General features: G+C 37.7%; 1 protein-coding gene across 1 annotated transcript in view; it reads right to left on the reverse strand.

Moving 5' to 3' along the window:
- Positions 1-22,972, reverse strand: part of LOC111141165 (BRCA1 associated RING domain 1) — a 78,650-nt gene that overhangs the window by 46,204 nt on the left and 9,474 nt on the right. Inside the window, exons 2-4 of the mRNA XM_022493534.1 lie at positions 20,660-20,716; positions 15,744-15,892; positions 2,511-3,445 (exon numbers count right to left, since the gene is read on the reverse strand). Of these exons, the coding sequence (XP_022349242.1) occupies positions 2,511-3,445; positions 15,744-15,892; positions 20,660-20,716 (1,141 nt within the window). The remainder of the gene's footprint in view (positions 1-2,510; positions 3,446-15,743; positions 15,893-20,659; positions 20,717-22,972) is intronic.

A 22,972-nucleotide genomic window follows, 5' to 3' on the forward strand; every position in this document is an offset into this window, starting at 1 on the left:
GTCATCAGATCTACATTCCATTCAGCCACAGTAAATCTTTACTCTTCCCCTGCTCCTTGTTCCATTTTTACATTTCAGAGCCTCCTCAAATCTTTTCCTAAAGTAGGTGGGCACAAAACATAAATCGAAATAGCAGAATCATAGTTTGTGGTTTTCTAGTACACACAGATCATTCATTCTTGCCTGCAAGTGAGAAACGGGGGCAGAAAGTGAAATGAATACTATTTATAAAAAGATAAATATCCTGATAAATCCACTGGGATTTTTCCCAAGTATTTGTTCTATCAAAATCAACCTGGGTGGGGGGTTTTCATTCAACTCATTAACAAATTTTTAAGAGAGTGCCTCTTTGTTAAATAGTAACTTAAAAACAACAGAAGTCAGTTAGCTTTTCTTAAAAGTACTGTATCGGAATCTGCCAACCAATGACAATAACAGTATCTGCTAAAATTCAAGAGAATCAAATGGGTAATTTTAACACGGGCAATACTCTTCCTAGATTAACTAACAATCCTTCAATGGAGAAAATTTACAAGATAGCATCTTTTTTCCCCCCTGGTCTTAAAATTCTGTGTCTTTTTTCTATTGCTGAGGCCTAGGGTAGGAAAACACAGACACATGATTTTACATGTCAAATTTTATTGGTTTACATACATATTGTCTATGGCTGCTTCTAAACTACAGGCAGACAGGGCAGACGGGAATAATTGTAGAGACTGTATGTCCCATGAAGCTGAAAATGTTTACTCTGCCCCTTTAAGAGTCTGTCAAACCATGGCCTAGCTCCTAGAGATCTTCATTAGTAAAGATAAATTATTATTATGGTTAAAAGAAAAATTCTCTACCAATGAAAACGGAGGCTTGCCTGGTGGTCTGAAAATAATTACCAGAAAGCAAAATGTAGAAACTAAAGCAGTCTATATTCTTATGCATTAGTCAAAAAAATGAAAAAATTATTATTATGCTAGCTACTTATGTCTAATGAAGCGTTAATAGCACTATAGAGTTAAGATTATAATAGCTTGTGGGCATATATATTAAATACATAACAAGCAGGACAAAAAAATATAGTCTGATTTTTTAAATTAATGCTTTGCAAAAAATAAACTAAAGTATAACTGGGACAAACTCTGAAAATTCAAGTTGTTCAAAGGACATGTATGTAGAAACTAGCTGTTTTCCTCCTCCCTGGTATCAGATATAGAATATTCTATATTCACCATTTATTAGACTATAAAGCAAGGAAAAATAAACAAATAAAAATAAAACCCTAGGGGCACCTGGGTGGCTCAGTCCATTAAACGTCTGCCTTCAGCTCAGGTCATGATCCCAGAGTCCTAGGATGGAGAGTCCCTGCATCGGGCTACCTGCTCAGTGGGAAGCCTGCTTCTCCCTCTTCTCCCTGCTCCTACTGTCTCTCACTATCTTGGTCTCTCACAAATCAATAAGTCTTTAAAAAAATAAAATAAAATAAGAAAATAAAACTCTGAACAGTTGGGGAAACTCCTTTTTGTGATTTTCCCTTTCTCCATACAAAAACATAGGAAGGCCTGGACTCAATGTCTACTCCATGTTCTTCCCTGATGTTTCATGTTGCCTACCAGCTGTCTGTTTGGGGATCTCCAATGGCTTCCAGATCTCCCGAAGTTCTCTATCCATGCAAAAGACCCAAGGATTTCCTGTGAATTTACTAACAGATCATAAAAGCTATCCGAACTCAGTCGTAAGCTCTCCCATATTTTATTTTGGTAACACTTGCATGAGATCACAAAGTCTACGAAGCTATGGTGCTAACAGCTGCCCATATGTGCAGTTCTTGAGTCGGTTGCAGAGATGAACCCTTGCAGTATATCTCATGCCTGACAAATGGGCTAGGTTCCCAAAAATTCACATCACCGCACCTCCAGTGTTAAGACAGTAAATAAAGAGAGGTAACATTAATGAGCAGGCTCATAAAAGAAACGGCTGGCTGTGGGATACAGACAAAGTCCCTCATGGTCAACCACAGGGCCATTTCTGAGAGTCAAATGTCCGGGTCATTGGAAAAATGTACAGACCACATCTTTCAACCCTGCAAATCCTGGCAGTGCCTTCTACAAGCATGTGCCACACACAAGTCTGTGGCCTCCCACACAGTCCCTAGCTCTCTGGCTAGGTAAAGATGTACAGCCAGCAATAACCTGGCAACTGTCTATATTCATAAAGCAAGCAGGAGAACGTGGTGAAAACTCAACAAAACCATTAAGGAATAGACAAATGAAAGCCCTTGGCAAAGCAGAAGCTGAAATAATGAAATGCTCACTTTCTCCTACAAGATCACGCTCCTCGGGCCCAGGGGCCACTGCTCTGAGGTGGGGATGCAGACCCTGCAAATTTTCTTCTCTGGTTCAAAGCATCACATGTGGTGGGCTAATTATCCTAGTCATCTTACATCATTGTCCCTAAGCCCTGCAGAAATTGCTTTATGGCTGGTCTCACCTCCGAATTGTATTTCAGGGTAAGCATCCTACCTTAATTGAAGCAATATGAAGCAGAGTCTCTCCTCTATGATTTCTTTTCACAGCCAGAAGGCTAGTGGGTGACAGCTTCGCTGCTGAGGGGCTGGACATCATCCGTCTGTAACTCGGGCTGTTCAGTGCGGACGGTGGTGTACCTGGGGAGAGGCTCATGGACTCGTCTGATACATTACTGTTTTTCCTCCTCAGAGTGTCACCAACTTTGAGTTTGCTCGAGGGTGGTGAGGAGCAGTCAGGCAACGGTTTGTTGTCTGCAAGCGCTATGCGCTGTCTGCTGGTGCCAGGAATGCTGCTCCTGCATCGCTTAGGGACGGGACTGGACGGCCCGCTGCGATGGCCACGTCGCCCACTGGGACCTGACGCACGAGGATTCTCACAGAGCTTCTTCTCGGGAGTCACATCTTCACTCCTGCCCTCCGTTTCTGGAGAGTCTATGTGCTCAGCCAACGGTAAAGAGACTTCAGTGAAGCTGCCGCAACCCTGCGATTCCGCAACAGAGCCACTGGCGAGTAAATCTATCTCGCCATTTGTCCGAGGACTAGTGATGACAGATGGCTGGCTGCAGAAAGACACCAGCTTCTCCTTCAACTCCTCTTTGGAGTCAAGTTCACCATCTTCTTTCTCTGCCTCTAAGTTCCATTCTTGGTTGATTTCAGCTAAAGTTTTCTTTTTTTGTTTTTTTCTAGATCTTGTAGAAGCCTTTTTAGCCCTCTCAGAAACACTTGCTGGGGGACTTGAAGAAACAAATTCGTACATGGAGGCCTGCCGAGCGCCCTCATCATTTATCACCTGAGGCTGGGTTTGCACTGAAACTTTACTCACGACGTATCGCACCTTCTTACTTCGAGGACTGAACCACATTTTTATTGAATTCTTCTTATTTTCTGCATCATTAAATAAATTTCCCCTAGATGTGTCTTCTTCCAAATCTGATGGAAAAAAAGGAAAAGAAATCTGTTACTTGAACTTAATCTCCCCTATCTTGCGCTCCCAAAGAATTGCTTTTTTAGTTCTCCTAAGTTGTATCACATTTCCGTACCTCTTTCTCCCCTCCTAGACTGTAAGTTCCTCAAGAGCAGATATTCACTTACTGAACAAATATTTACAGAGTCCTACTTTAATTCCAGACAACATTCTAGGGACTGGCGATACAACAGAGAACAAAACATGGGTCTTAAATTCCACTGGGGATGGGCAGAATATGCAAATAAATAAGTAGCACATACAGCATGATGACAGTAGTAAGAACCACGGAGAAAAGATATATTGGATGGACAGGCAGGCCAATGTGGGATTTAATAAGCAGTAGTCAAAAAAACTTAAGACTTGTTAAATGATGCTTAATTTTTTAAAAAGACTTCTGGAAAACAATGAACACACTACAATAATCAATAATTCACTACAAAAATCAACAATTCACTACATGGCTAAACTAAAGGAAAATCATATGATTTTGTCAACAGATATGGGGGGGAGACAAAATCCAATATCCATTTATGGTTTTAAAAAACGAATCACCAAGTTAGGGATAGAAAGGAAATCTTCAACCTGATGAAGGACATCTACAAAAATACACAGAGCTACTATCCTCCTTAATAGCAAAGGACTGCAACTACCATTTTGTTCCTACTATATTTCTATAGAGTAACAATGAACAAATGCAGAATGAAAATTTCTTAAATTGGTAGTATTTATAATAGTGCAAAAAAACAAAGTACTTAAAGTAAATCTAATCAAGTATGTACAAGTTATGAAAATTATAAAACACTGGTCATGAACAGGAAGACTCAAAATTGCCAAGATGTCAATTCTCACCAATAGATCTACAGACTATAATATAATCCAATGAAAATTCCAGGCTTTTTTTGTAAAAACAGACAAGCTGATTCTAAAACTTATATGAGAAAGCAAAGGAGCTATAATATGGAAAGCAAAAGACCTGGGATAGCCAAATCAATGCTGAAGAACAACAAAACCGGAGACTCACATGACTGAACTTCAACTGACTTCAGACAAAATCAATCTAGGGGATTAAAGACAATGGTCACAACTCTTTAGGTCCACCTAATATAACCTCAAGCTATGTAAACCAGAATGGGAATGAATGAACTACAACTACATACTCAAATATATTCTTGAGCAAAAGAAGCCAGATACAAAAGAATACATAAAAACAGCTAAAATGAATCTGATATGTTAAGTCATAATAGTGATTATCCAATAACATCAGTAATTATTCAATAACTCCCCTGGGGAAAGGAGTTAGCGACTCAAAAGAGGCAAGAGGGGCTTCCAGAATATTGTTGATTTTTCTGGGTAAGTTCAGTCTGTGAAAATTCACCAAGCAATATTTATAATGTGTATACTATTAAGAATTCTTTTAACTCTTTGTTAATAACCAGATATTAAAATACAAAGATTCAGTAAAGCTTAAAAAAGAAAAGAATCTCTGCTCTAAGTAGACCAGGTGCCACATTTGTGGGTGAGTATTCTTGTACAAACACCTTGCTGTGTTAGTTAAGGTCATCAAGGAAGGCCTCTCTGCGAAGCTCACTTCCGAGATGAGACCTCACAAAAAATGACAAAAGGAAAACAACCACATTAAGGATCTAGGAAAGTGGTTCCCAAGTACAAGGAAGAGCAAGTACTAAGGTCCTAAATTGGAAATGATTTAGCACATTTAATGGAGAGAAAGCCACTGTGGCTGGGGCATGGAGAAGGAGAAGAAAACTGAGTCCGAGAGGTAAGCAGAAGCGTTCTGTGGAGTCAGCCTCAAGTTTTACTGCTGGTGTTCCTCCTTCCATCAGCCTCTGAAGTGGGAAGGCTTGGGACTTCTTCACCTGCAGTCACTCCCTTGGTAACCTTACATCTATCTATCAATAGATACAAGAACAACTTCAAATGGGTACATAGAGCCCAGACCTCTCCCATGACCTCCAGACTGATATTCAACTGCCTACTAAACAGCTCTTACATGCAAGTCTACTCCTAGTAAGTATCTCACACTGAACATGACCAAAATGAGTTCCTGATCCCAGTCCTCCCAAACCTGCTCCTCCTATAGTTGTCCCCATCTCAGGAAATGACACATCATCAATCAGGACAAACACTTTAGAATCAAACTTACCTCTGTCTCTTTCACATCCTATATGCAAAATGCAAGTTCTATAGTTCTACCTGAAAATTACATCCAAAATCTGACAAAGTAAATCCAAATTCACTTACTGCCTCCATTCCTGCTAACATGGTATAAGACACCATCATTTTGCACTAGATTATTATAATAACCTCCTAAATCATCTCCCTGATTATGTACTTACTTTCTTCCCCGTAAGTGTATTCTTAACACAGCAGTCAGTGATCCTTTTATAATTGGTCAAATCATGTCACTAAAACCTTCCAGACTTCCACTTGACTCTGAATAAAAGCCAAAATGTTAGTAGCCATCTAACAGGTCAGAAACAACCTGATCTTCCATTACCTTCCTGATCCCATTTCCTGTTCGCTCCCTACTCCATTCAAGCCACTGGATTTTCTTGCTGTTTCTCAAACCAATAAAATGTTTTATGTAAGTCGGATGACATGACTACATCTGTGTTTAACAAGGTCAGCCTTGACTGGAGAGAAAAACAGATTGGAAGAAGGCAATGGGTAAGAGGCCAAAGTAGGAGTATAAGTAGAAGATAACAGACTGGGGAGGTGGTAAAAAGGGAAAAAAACAAAAAAAACAAAAAACTCTTCATGAAAAGTATTCAGGAGATAAAGTTTACAGAATTTGGTGATGAAGTGAGTACAAGACAGTGGCAGTGACAAAGATGATAAGATGATTCACATGTTCCTGGCTTACACCACTGAAGGCGAACAGAAGCACTGATGTGCGGGACACAAACTGCCAGGGATCCTGAGAAACCTGTATGTTTCTGCAGGGTATGGCAAGAAGACAAGGTCCTGGCTGCTCTTCACCCAGGCTACTTTTCAGGACTGTGTTCACATCAGTCCTGAGGGATGTGGTAGTGTCTCCCTGCGGGGAAAAAAAGCAGGCCTATTTCTGTTTACTGTGAAAAGTCAATTCCCCAAGGCGAGAGTTCATTTCCTATATTGCAACCGACTGTGTGTGCAGGAATCCATGATGAGGCCTTTGCCAATTATGATCAAAGATGAAAAACTACTAAATAAAACATTAGCAAATCAAATCCAGGAATTTCCAAGGCAATACAGTAAGATACTTGCAAGTTTTAAATGTATATACCCTTTCACAAAGCAATTTCACTTCTAGTCATCTTTCTTACCAAATATTGAAAATATCCACACACACACCTGCAAACATAAATGTGTAAGAATGTTAACTGCAGCAGTGTTTGAACAGCATAAATTAGGGGGAAAAGTCAGTGTTCATCAGTCAGCAGCCAGTTAACTATGGAGCATTTAGACTACAAAATCTTACGTGGTCACTGTATTTGTCAGTGGACAACCCAAAGATCTACAAGATACTTTTACACATAGCACAATCCCATTTGTGTTCTAAAAGTTCTACTGCATTTATGTCCAAATATTTTCATAAATTCATAAAAGAAAAAGGAGAAAGTTAAACAATGAAAACAGTACCTCTGTAAAAGAAAGGGATTTTCTACTTTTCAGCTGAGGAAAAAGGGTAGAGGAGGACTTTCACACTATTTTTATATACACTTTAATATAGCTTAATCGGTTGTAAAAAAGAATGCTCTCTTTTATTTCTTATCTAAATTAAACAAACAGAAAACAAAACTTGCTTAAGGTTATAAACTTGGTTCCTGAAAGAGCTGGGATTTGAAGCCATAGCTATTTTTACTAAATAAACATTAAAACTTTTCACCAAGTATACCCTATATGTGGATATTGTAATGTAAGAAAGTATATTTGGTCTTCATCTATGGCTCCCGGTAGAGAGGTTCAAAAACCCTAGTAATTTCCTAGAGAATCCATAGGGGTATCTTTTGTTTTAAATATTTAGTCACATTTCCAGGGCCTAGGGTAGTTCCAGAGTAATAAAGAGGAAATGGGTGTCTTCTCTTATGCATCACAGCTTTTTTCAACCACACCTAAGCTCCCGTTAATGAGGTGACTTCTGGAGTCCCTCTAAGGATGGGGGCTGGTTGCCCAGGGAACCAATCAAGATCAGAGTTACAACTTGCAGTTTCACCCTCAACCTTAAAAAGGGAGAAGAGCTACATGTTGAATCAATCACCAATGGCCATGGGTTTAATCAGTTGTGCCTATGTAATGAAGGTTTTTCTTTCTTTAAAAGGAAAGGTTTGGGGCGCCTGGGTGGCTCAGTGGATTAAAGCCTCTGCCTTCGGCTCAGGTCATGATCCCAGGGTCCTGGGATCGAGCCCCGCATCGGGCTCTCTGCTCGGCAGGGAGCCTGCTTCCTCCTCTCTCTCTCTCTGCCTACTTGTGATCTCTGTCTGTCAAATAAAATAAAATAAAATCTTAAAAAAAAAAAAAAAAAAAAGGAAAGGTTTGGAGAACTTCCACATTGGTGATCACGTGGAGGTGCTTAGCGAGTGGCACACCCAGAGAAGGCATATAAACTCCACACCCCTTCCCACACTCCTTGACCTACATGAAATCTCTTCTATCTGGCTGCTCTTGAGTTATCTCCATTTATAATGAACAGTAATCTAATAAGTAAAACATTTTCTTGAGTGAGCCACTCTAGCAAATCGATCAAACCCAAGGATGTCATGGGAACCTCCAATACAGAGTCAGCATCTGAAGTGGGGGGGTGGGGGGAATCTTGTGGGACTGAGCTCTTAACCTGGGGCTCTGACATTATCTGCAGGCAGGCAGTGTCAGAATTGAGTGAAAGAAATTGCAGAAGACCCAGTCAGTGTCACAGAATGGCTAAATGTGTAGAAAACCTACACATACGACATCAGAATGAAACAGAGGAAACATACAGGCAAAGTGAGTTTTTCTTCAGACTATATATATTATAACCTCTATATGGATTGTATTTGTTTAGACCTACCAATCTTGCCCATTAACAATGCTTCCGAAACAGTCGGTGAGTGAGTTGTATAGTGATCTACTTTCTGATTCTGTCAGGGATTCCCCTTTCAAGTTGTCTTATTTTATTTTTGCCTTTAAGCCCATTCATTTCTCTTTAAAAAACATTTCCTAAACATTCTTTCCTCCCACTGCACACAGACAGGTAAAACCAACCCAGGTCAGCCCCACAGAGTGCTGAGCGCGATCAACGGTGCTCAAAAAATACTGATGAATAAATTATTTGATATCTGCTCTTAAACCCTCACAAGTATTTATATGAAAGGTTAGATTTTTAAGAAGAAAACTTGAAAATCACACATTCAATTCTTCCATGTAAAGATGAGAAATTAAAGTTAAAAAGAAAGGAGAGGGAGGTCGGTCGCCCAATCCAGCTCTCCTCTCCTCCACACGAACTGAATTACCAAGAGGCTCTTTCAGTCGAAGAGCGAGCACAGGAACAGCAGGTGAAACTGGAAAACCACCACCTTTCAGGATTAACAATGCCTGACAAATAATTTCCTACTGCCTGATAACTCATTCTCCAAATTAACACAGACTTAATCTCCTTTGACCAACTAGAGTACTTGGAATATGTTCTATTCGTCCTACTTAAAAGAAAAAGGAAGCTATCTGATTATGTTTTTCTCCTGAGAAGTCACTCTTCATTCAAGATGAAGAAAACCCTTTATAAGCCTTCTCTTACATTACAGAATCTAAGGCAAAATTTTAATGAACTTAGTTCTAAAACTAAGTTACTTTAAGAAGAAAACGAATGGCATCTTACTCCTAAGAACTGGTAACATCTGCTGTGTAGGAAATAAATGTGTCTGATGCTACAAAGGTGTTATAGAAAATTGTCAAGTATGCTTATTCCTGAAAAGTTTTAATATTTAAGAGATAAAACATAATTTTAGTTTCATTTTTTTTATTTGTTTCTGGGAACACATTTTTTCTCAACATCCTCAAGTCTTAAAATCTCAGCAAGGGAAAAGGACATTATGAAATATTATTTTTTAATTCCTTTTCTGTCTTTTATTCACACAAAACACTTATTTTATCAGTTTAAAATTATTAATACACCAGAGGATTAGTAAATTACAATCTCTCAAATCTCTAAAGTTCAAAATTGATTCTTCTATTCCTCTTCCACCTCGTATTTCTTGAGTATAAAACCCCAATCTTTATAAGTAGAAACAGGCAAGAAAAAATTTTTAAACAGTGGATTATAAAAAAACAAATAATTCGTATTTAACTCTGTAGAAATTTCATAGACCTTCTACTCTGCCTAGCAAAGAAATTCAGTCGAACTCCATTCTACTCCAAAGAAGCCATCTCTTCCTCCTGGGACAGATGAAAGCATTACAAGTAGCTCAACAGGGAGCCAACAGACCCAGCTGGAAGCAGGAGCGTGTATCCGAGTAAGGTCAGACTCTGGGACACCCTTCTTATGTCCTAGCTGAAAATCAGCTGATCCACAAAGTGTTATCAGGTCAGAATCTTGAAAATAAAAACAATCAGAATGAGGTATCCATTCGCACAGAGACTTTAGGTCTAGTTTCTAACAAGGTCTTTTCTCTGTGGTGACCCACATATTTCAAAAAACAAGTCATTTGGGGGCACCTGGGTGGCTCAGTGGGTTAAGCCACTGCCTTCAGCTCAGGTCATGATCTCAGGGTCCTGGGATCAAGCCCCACATCGGGCTCTCTGCTCAGCGGGGACCCTGCTTCCCCCTGCCTCTCTGCCTACTTGTGATCTCTCTCTCTTTCTCTCTCTCTGTCAAATAAATAAGTAAAATCTTTAAAAAAAAAAAAAAACAAGTCATTTGTGATATATAATCTCGAATCTAGAAGACAGGTCAACATGAAATGTTACCAGGATTGCTTTTTTAAGACTCAGGATTAGAAAGACTGAAAGGTTAATCCTCTGGTAGTCTGTAAAAACTTAAATTTGATGTTCTAAAATTTATTTTAAAGATAGATGATGACATTTTCAATTAAACACAAGTCAAATGCTGAGGTCTTTAATACTTATAAAATTTACAAAATGTAGAATAAGGCACTTAAAGGAAAATTAAGGCTGCTAAGTAGCAGCAACACACTCGACTGACTAAAAAAAATCTAAATCTAAAATTTAAAAAAACAATCTCATAGTCGGGTGTACCTGGCCCTGAGAAGTGAATGAGAAGAGCATATGTTCATGTAATTTATATGTACACAATAATTGACTAATCATCTAGTAACAATGCATACACTCGGGAAGATTTCATGTTAACCTTTCCTCTAGATTTGAGATTATATCAGAAATGACTTGCTTTTGAAATTATGCTTCTTGTCCTAACTAAGCAAGGACCACAACAGCAAATGTGATTGTAAATCCTGGATTTTACACAGCATATCTAAGTTAAGACCGTAAAAAGCAAAACCACCACTCCTGCTGGAACGTAAATCCTATTACTAACAGCGACAACAATTTTTATGAGTGAATGCTTCGAAGCACGATAAATTGTCATATTCATTCCATGAAGAAAAATGCTGGTCCCTCCTCTACATAGTAAATTTCTTAATGATGACATTTTAAAAATTCTATTCTCTGAATATAAATATTTCTCAGAAAACCTTACAAAACATCAAGGAACAGAGATACACATGTTACTAAGGAGCAGCTTAGCCAAGTTTTTTCTTAAAATTTAATAATAAACCACAGAAGAAGGAGGCAATTAGAAAATGTGATTTAGCTATCATTAATCTACATCAAAGGATTATAATGATGTACATTGTGTGCCTTTCAAATTAGTCTCTATTATAGGTTTCACAACAGAAGTTGAGAAATCTTTTTGACAAACTAGTCCCTTATTAAAAATCAAAGAAAAGTACTTTGCTACCATCTGTGCAACATTAACGCCTTCACCGAAGAATAATTATTTTGTAAGTTAAGAAGTATTCAGTTCCATTTTAAAAAAAAACAACAGCAACACTACTATTCAAATGTTCATCTTCATCTATTATAAAAAAGTCATAACATATATGAAACACTATGTAATTCGCTCCAATAAGACAAGCATCTCTCCGGAAACCAGGAAACAGAAAAGGAAACTGTGATGCAATGAAAGCATAATCAAAGTGCTTTTTCTTTTTTTTTTTTTTTAACTGCATCACCACCAACACATTCTTCACAGAGCCTGACCAGCACCTGCAAGGTCTGATTTAATATGATGGGATGCATTATAAAATATAAACTTTTAAATTTAACTCTATTAGTAGAAAACAGATTATGTTATAAAGAATAAGGTAAAATTATCCATAAATGGTTGTCAGAAAAATTTGTGACAATCTTTTCTCTTTAAAGTACACTGAAGCGAGGAAAATCTGTTCGAGTATTTAGAAGCTGATTTTAAAAAGTATTACTATAAATCAGGCTACTTTATCTCCAGTATACCATATACCATGTCCATGATCTGACAAGTTCTTCCTAATTACCCACCTTAATTACAGTAATTATATATTTTATAGTAAATGCAAGGAACAAGGTTCATTTGAAAGGTAAATTGTGAACTACAGGGTTTAAAAAAAAGAGAGATGTGGGAGATATCCAACCATCCTGCTTAATTCATCATCCTCAACACCCATTTAACAGAACGATATTATTTTTAAGCCAGACCTTAATTTAATACCTTTATTTTATGAGAGCCATTTCCAATTTCCTCATTATAAAGAGGAGAAACCATTATTTGTCCCCAACTGGTTGTACCTATTCACCTAGTAGTACCCCTTATACCGCTGTAGTTTTACAAGTACTTGCTACATAAACTAACATGAATTACTACAGCAAATACTGAATGCGCCATAAAGACAGAGCAACGCTCTCCAACTCAGATGCCCTTTGAGGCTGGTTTGCTTTGAGGCCCTCAGAGGAAAAGCTGATGACAACGCAACTGGTAAGCAGACAAGGCTCTGCACCATGTAATTTGCAGATCTGGACAGAGATTTTTATTTCAATATGCTTATTCTCTAGAATAAGAACTCTCATCTTCTGTAAAAGGAGCAAAGGTGGATGTTACCATTAGAAAATGAATGGTTGAAACTGAACCCTAAGAATTTGTTTTAAAACTGCTTTAATTAAGTTTAGTCTTCGGGATAGGAATTAAGCCTTAGCACTGCCAATTTGTCCCAATTCCACAAATATAATGAACACCTACACTCTTCACAAAAGCTTTGAGCTACATGATAAACAAGAAACTTACAGTGTGACCTCCCTGCATAACCTAAGTCCTCGATGTCCTCACCCACAGAATAAGGGATTCAAGATGACCTTCCTGCTCCTAAAATTCTGATTATATGTTATCCAAACTGAAATGTCAATTCATCTTAAAATAAGTAATGTTGGGGGTGCCTGGATGGCTCAGTCGTTAAGTGTCTGCCTTGGGCTCAGGTCATGACCCCAGGTCCTGGGATACAGTCCCACATCAGGCTCCCAGCTCAGTGGGGAGCCTGCCTCTCCCTCTCCTCCTTCTTCTGCTTGTGTCCCCTCTCTTGCTGTCTTTCTCTCTAATAAATAAATAAAATCTTAAAAACAATAATAATAATGCTGAAGCCAGAACTGCTAAAGTCTGTAAGGACAAAAGTAGTTGTTACTCACTATAATGAGGAAAATGAACACAAAATGGCTTTCGAAAAATTAATCACTGAATTCCCTCCCCAAACTCCACATCTATTTTTTTGTTTTTTTTTTTTTTAAGATTTTATTTATTTATTTTTTAGAGAGAGCAAGCACAAGCAGGGCGGCGGCAGGCAGAGGTAGAGGAAGAATGGGATCACGGGATCATGGGATCATGACCTCAGCCAAAGGCAGCCACTTAACTGACTGAGCCACTCAGGCGTCCCACCACATCTATTTTTAGATGAGAAAGACAGCATTCTACAAGGCTTCAGGCCCCACACAAAATCTTGTTCTAAACTCAATGATTCTCCTAAATATCTTTAGTAATGATGAAATGTGGATGCATTTCATAGTCCAAGTCCACAAAATATAAATACCATACTAAAAATTTAAACATCACTAACCACAATAACATTTCTGGAAAAGTTCCCTAGCATGTTCTTCTCTGCACTCCAAAGTACCGTATCAGTACCCCATTATGCCATAATTCACTACCCATCAAGAGTTACCCTATTTCCTTTTTATCAGCATTAAAAATGTCACTTAAAAAAAATGTCACATTACTTGTCACAGGTTAAACTGTGTTCCTCACAAATTCATATATCCAAGACCTACTCCTAGTACCTGACAATGTGACCTTATTTTTGGAAACAGAGTCATTACTGATATAATTAGTAAAAATGAGTAGAGTGGGTGGGACTTAATAAATCAATATGACTGATATCCTTATAAAAAGGGGAAATTTGGCACAAACAAATACAAGCAGAACACCACGGGGACACAAAAACAAACCAAGCAGAGAGGCCCTTCCCTCACAGATATCCTTCCCTCACAGACCTTGAAAGCACCAACTGTACCAACACCTCAGTGTAAAATCCCTAGACTCCACAACTGTGAGACAATAAACTTGTATTTTTTAAGCCACCCAGTTTGTTACTACAGCCCAAGCAAGCTAATATATTACTACACAGCAACTGGAGAAGAATCAAATCAAAACATCCTGACAGAACTCTGAGAGTAGCACCCCAAATGTCAACGCATGGCCAACATTTCTAATATACCACACGTCTTTAAGAATCTGATGCAAGCCATTTTCACACAGACGTGAACATTTTTTTATGCTGTACACTTCAATCAAGAGTTTCAGGACACCTGGCTAACTCAGTTGGTGGAGCAAGTGATTCTTACTCTTGATCCTGGAGTTGTAAGTTTGAGCCCCATACTAGGTGTGCAAGTGACTTAAAAATAAAACATCTTAATAAAGAAAAAAAAAGTTCAATCCTACCTCTCCACCCCCAACATGCCAAAGATGCATGAACTCTCTTTAGTCAATGGTATTTGTATGGGGGGGGGGCAGATCATATACTGAACTTCTTGAATTAGGAAATAAACACTACCACCCCTACCTCTGAGTAAAAAGGAAAATACAGATGAATAATGCAACTATTCCTCTTTGTGCTCTTAAAAGGATTTACAACACCTATTATATTTTCAAAAAGGTAAGTATTTTTTGAACTCTGTGTGTGTATAATTACACCTGAGAAGTAAGTAAAACTTTATCACCATAGCACACTTTATCCTGAAAGAACAGAGTCTAATACGATGATCAGATGAAAAAAACTTTTCATAGGTAGACTATATAATTTAAATTCTTCTTAAAAATATGGTCAATCTGATCAGATCTGGTCAATAAGACTCAAAGTATTTGTCTTGTTTATTTTGTCTAATCAACTTCACCTTTAGTAGCTGACAATAACACATCGTGTCAAACATGTAAGATCAAAACATTTAAAAACAGAAATTCAGCCATTTTATATAAACAATATCAATCATTCACAGTATCCTGCCAGTCAAGAAAAGGTTATCCTATAGACATAAGCAAAATGACATGCTCTGGTCAATAAAAGGGTAATTCTAACATCTAATTATGAAGACTCAAAATGCTTTACTTTCTTTCCCCAGCTAATTAGTTCTCAGCAGAAAGCACAATGGGAAGATACATAGTTAATACACAAAGTCTAAGAACAATTTGAAAAACTTTAACCCCCATTTAAATAGAAAAGAAAATCAATACTAGATTTTTGCTCTTTCAAAATGTGCTCATCTAATTAATTCAGTCTGGAAAAGGGATGCATAGAAAGTTGTATTCTATCATGTAAAAGTATATTTAAGTGAATTTAAAGACAAATTTCCATATATGTTACCCAGAAATTACTGTAATTCTTAGAGTTGTATAACTATAAAAAGAGGCAATGCAGGTGCTGAAAGTGTCTGGACTAACACTCAGAAGAAATGGGCTCTGTGTCTCCTGCTTCTGGTACTAACTACACACGTGACATTAGGCAAGATCATTTAACCTCTCCAGACCTCGGTTTCTCTAAGTTATCTCGAAGTTACCTGTCACTTCTCAAAATAACTGTAAACTGTAAATCTTAAAATCTGAAATATGCCATCAGAATTCTTGATAGATGTTTATATATTTTATATGATCAATATGAATTCATCAGCTATTTAAGGAAGAGAGCCAGTGATATTTCTCACCTGAAAGCTTATGGTCATGTAGCAAATTCCGAAGCTTACTACAAAGCTGGATCATGCTGTCCAATTGTCTATTTATCTTCACGTCTTGTATCCAGGCTGGGGTGTAACACACTGGACATCCGGTTCCAATGCAGTCACTTACACAATTACTTTAAAAAAGGTTAAAAGAAAAAAAAAAATATATATATATATGTAACATGTATGTCTATATATCTCAATGCATTCAGCAGAATCTCAATTCCAAAATATAAGCATAAACAGACTTTGAACAGAGGTAAATGAAGCAAAAGTTGTTCTAACAAGCAATGGGCAAACATAAAATATTTTTTAAAATAATGTTTCTGAAGGAGTCTAATACACAATCTAAATCTAAAGTTCCTTAGGAAAATTAATATTAAGAGGCTTTAATTAGCCAGACGCTAGTCTGCATAATTTTTCATGCAAATAAATCTATAAATCTATAGCTTCTAAAGGGTAAGAGTACAGAAAGGGACATAAATAAACACATTTACTACCAAATGCATAACAGCCATGCATCTCAACCTTTCGTATCCTAACTCTTAACACTGTGCTTCATGGAACGTTACTGCAAAGATACCAGGAAAGGTATTTTTTGTTTTGTTACCGACAAGTGTCTAAAGGCTTTAATGTGATTTCTGAGAAAAGATACCTGGTTCTTTCAGACACTTTTATAGCCTGTAGACTCAACTGAATTACCACAGGTTATGTGCCTAGTAGTTAAATCTCAAATCCTTTGCATGCCTGAAGATATACATAAACTCTTGTTTAAAAAAAAAAAAAAAAAAAAAAAAAAAAGAATTGGGAGTGGGGTTCATAATCCCCCCTCCAAAGCTTATCTGTGGATTCAGAAATAAAAAACCTAAAAATGCACTCCTTAGCCTTACCAGAGGAACTCCAGCAAGACTGGGAGACACATCTCCCCCAAACACCACATTCCTTTCCATGGGACCTACTCATTTGCAGGCACAGAGGATTCTTCTAATATAAGCCCCTTCCAGAAAAAGCCTGTGGCATTTCTACTCCGCATCTTAGATTCTGGCATAATTCTGATGCAAAGTAACATCAATAAATGTTATAGAACAAATCTGTAAATCACAATAGAGCTAGGAGTGATTGCACTCAATAAAAGTCAAATTTCTTTCCTCCTTTTTTTTTTTTTTTTTTGGAGAGTGTGTGCAAGGGGCTGCTGTGGGCAGACAGAGAGGGAAAGAGAATCTTTTTTTTTTTTTTTTTTTTGCCAAGAGTATTCTATTTATTATCTTATTTAATTATCACGTTAACTCTATGACATAGGTACCATTATGCCGGGAAAGAGAATCTTAAGCAGACTCCACACTCACGGGGCTCAATCTTACAACCCTGAAATCATGAAATGTCAATCTTCTATAGCAAATAAAGGAACTTCTTAGAGTTTCTTTGCTTGTAGTTACAAACTCTTAACTTAAAACCCCACATATAAAAAGGGAAACTGATTCCACAAAGAATTTAACAGTTACAATCCACTTGTTAAGAATCACTACCTTATTTACAGATGAAGAAAATGAGATTCAGTTAGGTAAGACACTTAACCTACTACCAGTCTGGTACCCAGATCAGTCTATTTTATATATTCTATAATGTTCATCTTTCAACTGTTCTCAAATTATTTTGTAAACATAAATCTAGAATTCTGGGGACAGATGTCATTTCTCAGTAGATCTGTATAACTCAGTAAGTCAATATTTTCCAGATGACCAAAGCATGACATCAGAAAATCCTGCTGGGTAAAAGACCCATTCAAAGCACAGGATAAACAAGTGAAATTTAATGTAACAGATACCAAAAACTCATCGTTATCCTTTTAGATTCCACAAAGTAACAAATCTAAAGAAACAAGCACTTGCCAAATAATGGTGTAGTATCAAAGAACATCCACAATTACCTGAAAAAACTATTTAAACATCCTTCCTCTTTCTAGTTACACACATGTATAATACAAGATTTTCCTCACATGCTGCAATCAAAAGAATGTATCACAACAGGTTGATTACATAAGCAGGTATGAGAATCTACTGTCTTCTATACAGCAAAACGGTAAAGAGATTTGCATAAATAGAAGTGTCACTCTTCTCACTAGTTTTTCTTTGGTTTATGGTTATTTTTCCTTAAAAAAGTGTTATTTATGTAACTATGTAAAGAGTTTATTATTGCTACTTTTAACTGAATATGTTTTTTAAATGTCTCGGTTTCACACAGCAAATATACAAATAAAACTGCTTTGGGGTCCTCAATTTTTAAGGGTGTAAAACGATCCAAAGCCAAAAAGTTTGCCTATGTCTGCCTTAAGTTTTAAACAATTTCTATCTTAAAAAGAATACATAGACTATTTTTATCAGGGATTGGCAGAAAAGTACCTTGAAACTACCACAACATTGTCAATGCCTAAAGATCAGTGCCCCTCCAACCCGCACACCCCCACCTCTATGCTTCAGCTAGATTGGTATATATCAAACCATCTTTTAAAATTGCATGATATCGGGGCGCCTGGGTGGCTCAGTGGGTTAAAACTGCAGGATATTTATAGCATTGCTCAACAGTTTTACACAGCTTCAAATCTGCAAAGACTACAGTTTCCCTAATTCTTGGCATCACGTAATCAAAATGAACCAAAATTGCACTGAATCTATTCTTTCCTGTGTTCAGGTCATATAGAGATGACGACCTTCTCTTAAGATGTTCTCATGCCTATCTTAATCTTTCACTGAACATTTTAAGTCACAGACCCTTTTAGAACCCAATAAAGGCACAGATCTCTCTCACATTCAACAAACACACACACACACACATACACACACTCTACCTACCAATTTCATGGAGTTTGTTATGCTCCAGCAGATTTGTCACTGATATATTATAAACAGTGAGTCCATCAGCTAGAACAAAATCAATCTGCTTACTAGCAAGTGAGGACAGGAATGGGGCATCATTTAATAAGGGGATTAAATGATTAAAAGAGCTCATGGGAGCTCTTTTGGAGAAGGTGACATACGAGCTAAAATGTAACTGATGAAAAGTCAGCCTCACAAAAATTTAGCAGTACATTCTAGATGGAAGAAATAGCAAGTGCCAAAGTCCTGGGGCAGTTGTAAACTCAGTATGTTTAATGAACTAAAAAGAGAAGATGGCTGGAACAGGGTGAGCTAGCGGAAGTGTAGTTAGAGAGGCAGGTAGGAATTGGGTCCTGTACAGGTTCTTCCAAACTTTAGAGCAAAGAGTGTGGATTTTATTCTAACTATAATAGAAGCCACTGGAGGATTTTAAGGAGGGTAATGATATGGATATGATTTATATTTTTAAAAGACCACTGATAAGAATGCAGAAAATGGGGAAGGGAACCAGTTATGAACTTATGACAACAATCTGAGGAGAGATAATAGGATAGTGGCTTGGACCAAAGTGTTAACAGTAGTAAATATGGAGAAAAGTGAGGAAAAATTCAAGATTCAAGACACGTTTTGAGATGGAAGTGACAGAACTTAATAAGGTGGTAAGGAAGAAAAGAGCAATTGGGTATTACTTGTGGTTTTTGCCTGGAGTAACTCTGCAATCAGTGGTAGACTTTATGGGCACGAAGATCACCGAGACAGACACGGTGGAAGGGGTGAGTGTCCAACAGACATGCTCTGCACATGTCAAGTTTGAAATCCCTTGTCATCCTCCAAATGGAGTTATCAGGTAGGTAACAGGTACTATTTCCTATCCCACCCTCCAGCTGGATATGTCCCATATATCAGATCCACGTTTCCAGAAAGAAAATTGCAATCCCAAGTGTAATTGCTTCCCACACATCCCCAGCCCGCGGCAGTCACACAGTAAATTATTTTCATATTGCTTAAACTTCACATCACAGTTGCTCATGCCAGATAGTCACACAGTCGTAACTGAAATCATGAAAAAACTACTCAAAGGAAGCTATATTAACCCTGTCTCACAATTAAATTAAGACATCCGGTCCTTGAATTTATTTCTCCAAATAAGAAAAAGAATGAAATGAAAATCTAGTATTCTAATCTATAAACCAGAGCTTTCCTACTAGAACATGGATATAACTTCATAGTAACTGTTATGGCTTGAACTGTGTCCCCCAAAAAGATGTTGAAGTCTTAATGTCCAGTACCCAAGAATGTGATTTTGTTTGGAAACAAGATCTTTCTAGATGATCAAATTAACATGAGATCATCAAGGTGAGGCTTAATCCAACATAACTAGCATTCTTACAGAAAGGGGAAGTTTGGACACAGGGACAAACATGCACACAAGAGAGAAGCCGTGTGAACATAAAGGTGAAAATCAGAGTGATAGATCTACAAGCCAAGGAATGCCAAAGACTGACAGAAGACAAAGATTCTCCACCAGGAGGTAGAAGACAATCACAGAACAGAGTCCTCCTCATAGCCCTGCCTATAACCTTGCTCTCAGACTTCTAGCCTCCCAAACTGTGAGACAATAAACTTCTGTCATTCTAAAGCACCCAGTCTTTGATACTTTGTTACAGCAGCCCTAGAAAACCAACCCAATAACTACAAGATTAGATTTTTGTAAGTTGGAAAGTCTAGACTCAAAAGTAACTGGAAGGAAAAAAGAGACATACTTCAAACACACAATAGGTTTTCCTCCCCAAGCTTTGCCAAGTACTTAGTAAGCTTGGCAACTTTGGACAAGCCATCCCCTTTGAGTTCTGATGCTCTTATTTGTAAATGAAGACAGTTATAAGAATCAAAATGAGCGAATGTACAGTGAGCGATCTGCAGTTTACGAGAGCTACATACACATAATGTAATGTTATTAATATGATTACATGATGATGACCTAGTAAAAACTATAGTTATACTAAGTATCAAACCATAATTACTTACCTACAGAAGATGTGCTCACAGCCCCCTAAACACACAGGCTCCCTCAGAATATGAGTGCTGTTTGAAGAAAGGAAAACAATCAAGACTTAGGTCATTGTTAGATAAACATTTTACACCCAACATTTCATAAATCCAGTGACTTAGGTCATTGTTAGATAAACATTTTACAGCCAACATTTCATAAATTCAAGGCCTAACACTAGCATATTTCTCTTCCTCAAAGCAGAAGGATGTATTTATTTGAAAGGCTGTTGGTACTCGATTAAATACTGTATCATCACACATCTGCTGGACCCAAATAGCTACTACCAAACTCAGTACAGAGTGTAACATTTTTTATAATGCACATACTGGGAAATCACAGAAGCAACTTTGTGCCAGTATCTCTATACCTCCTACAGGCAAAACCAGCCACTGGATGCTTCTTTCAACTACCAAGATATACCTTCACTTAATGATTCAAAGTACAGACCATACATTTCAAAATAAGGCTTAAAGAGAATGACCATATATTATCTATATGAGAACATTTCTGAGAGGGAAAGGGCATGATAATTGAATAGGACACTGGGACCCAGGTATAGATCAGGGCTGACCCAGGAAAATCAGGACATCTGATCACTCTGACCCTAAGAATTCATGGTTTCCCATATAAATACATTGGTTTCTGGCTTTTGTTAAGTGGCCATTTACATTTCATCAATGCCTTGTCAAAAATACAGCCATTCTTTCCGTTTACAGTTGGTTGACTGTTTCGGACTTTAATCAACCGCAAATAGGAATCTTCAGGTTGACATCGTGCAGACTGAATGAGATTCATGGCATTGGGGGAAGAGAGACAGAAATACAATTACTGTCCATCAAAATACCTGTTACCTTTGATAAGCTTCCGAAAGTAACAGTACTTATTAATAAACACATCAAGTCATTATTTTCAGGGGGCATAATGCAGTGAGAGCAAACAGGAAAAACAAAGCTCTCAAAGGATGTATATTTTTTGTGCTTGGTTTATTACACTAACCTTAGGACCTTAAGGTATTTACACCATTATTATCCAATTACCTCTGTACACATTACCACATATCAATAAAAACAGTTTTCCACATTTCTTGAAAGATCAAAAGTATCACGCTGCACATTTTAATAGATACGAACATTAAAGTGAAATTGAGCTTTCAGAAAGAATGCTAAAAACAGAGTATACACCTACAATGTTATCCTCAAGATACCAAAAATGGTGTTCACTGACATTATAAAACCCATTACTTTTTTAAAACTCACAATATCTGATTTTTCTATCACACTACACAGATCACAGCGCTAAAAATATGACTTGTGACGTGCCAGCCACTTTTGTGATTCTGGCAAATTAAGATGATCTCTGCTCCAACGATCATGCTCCTCTTGCAATTTTTGTTCATGATCTCATCTACCAAACCTCATCTCTTATCTCCTAATCAAGTGTGTTGAATTCTACTTCATTACAAGCTCTGCTCTACGATCTCAGAAGTGGTGGTATTTCACCTCCCCCATCATAATAATTCCCTGTATCTCTTCATTCCATCACTCCAACCAAACCTCCACCTTCAGTTTGCTCTCCACCTCGAGAAAGACCACCATTCAGGTCACTAGCTCCTTGGATTCCCTAGGCCACCCCTTCATCACCACCCTATTTCCACTGACCTCTTAAGACACTCACAGATGCCAATCTATAGTGCCAGATAGGCCCCGCTCATTCCTCTCCTAATCTCAGGCTATGAATAACAACTGTACAAAGACAGAGAGGCAGGAGTGCTTAGGTGGTTCAGGCAGTTAACCATTGGACTTGATCTCAGCTCAAGTCACGATCTCAAGGTCGTGAGATGGAGATCAGCCTTGGGTCTAATGCAGAGTCAACTTGGGATTCTCTCCCCCACTCTCTCCCTCTGCCCCTCCCCCTGCTCGCTCTCAAGGAAAAAAAAAGAGAGAGATATATGAATGGATCTCTATGAATTTAATTGGTAGTTTCTTCACCTTTGTCTCTCTACCAAAGTAGCACATTTTATTTTCGGTGAGTAAACAAATGAATAAATGCTATTTGAAACAACCTCCATGCTCTGAAATTCCATTAATGTGACTGGAGACCAACAGTGTGTTTCACCACCTGAACCCATTCCTACCTCTTCATCCATAATCCTATCCCTCCCTTCAGGCTCAGAGGAAAAGATTTCCTGCAGTCACTCTTCCTTCTTAAAATGTGCTGCTCGATCTCTCCCTAGATCCCTTATCTTCTGTCTCCTAAAGTGGTTTATTCTCATCATTATAGCCACCTTT

The sequence above is a fragment of the Enhydra lutris genome, unplaced genomic scaffold (assembly GCF_002288905.1).
Source record: "Enhydra lutris kenyoni isolate GAN:26980312 unplaced genomic scaffold, ASM228890v2 scaffoldscaffold1, whole genome shotgun sequence".
NCBI lineage: Eukaryota > Metazoa > Chordata > Mammalia > Carnivora > Mustelidae > Enhydra > Enhydra lutris.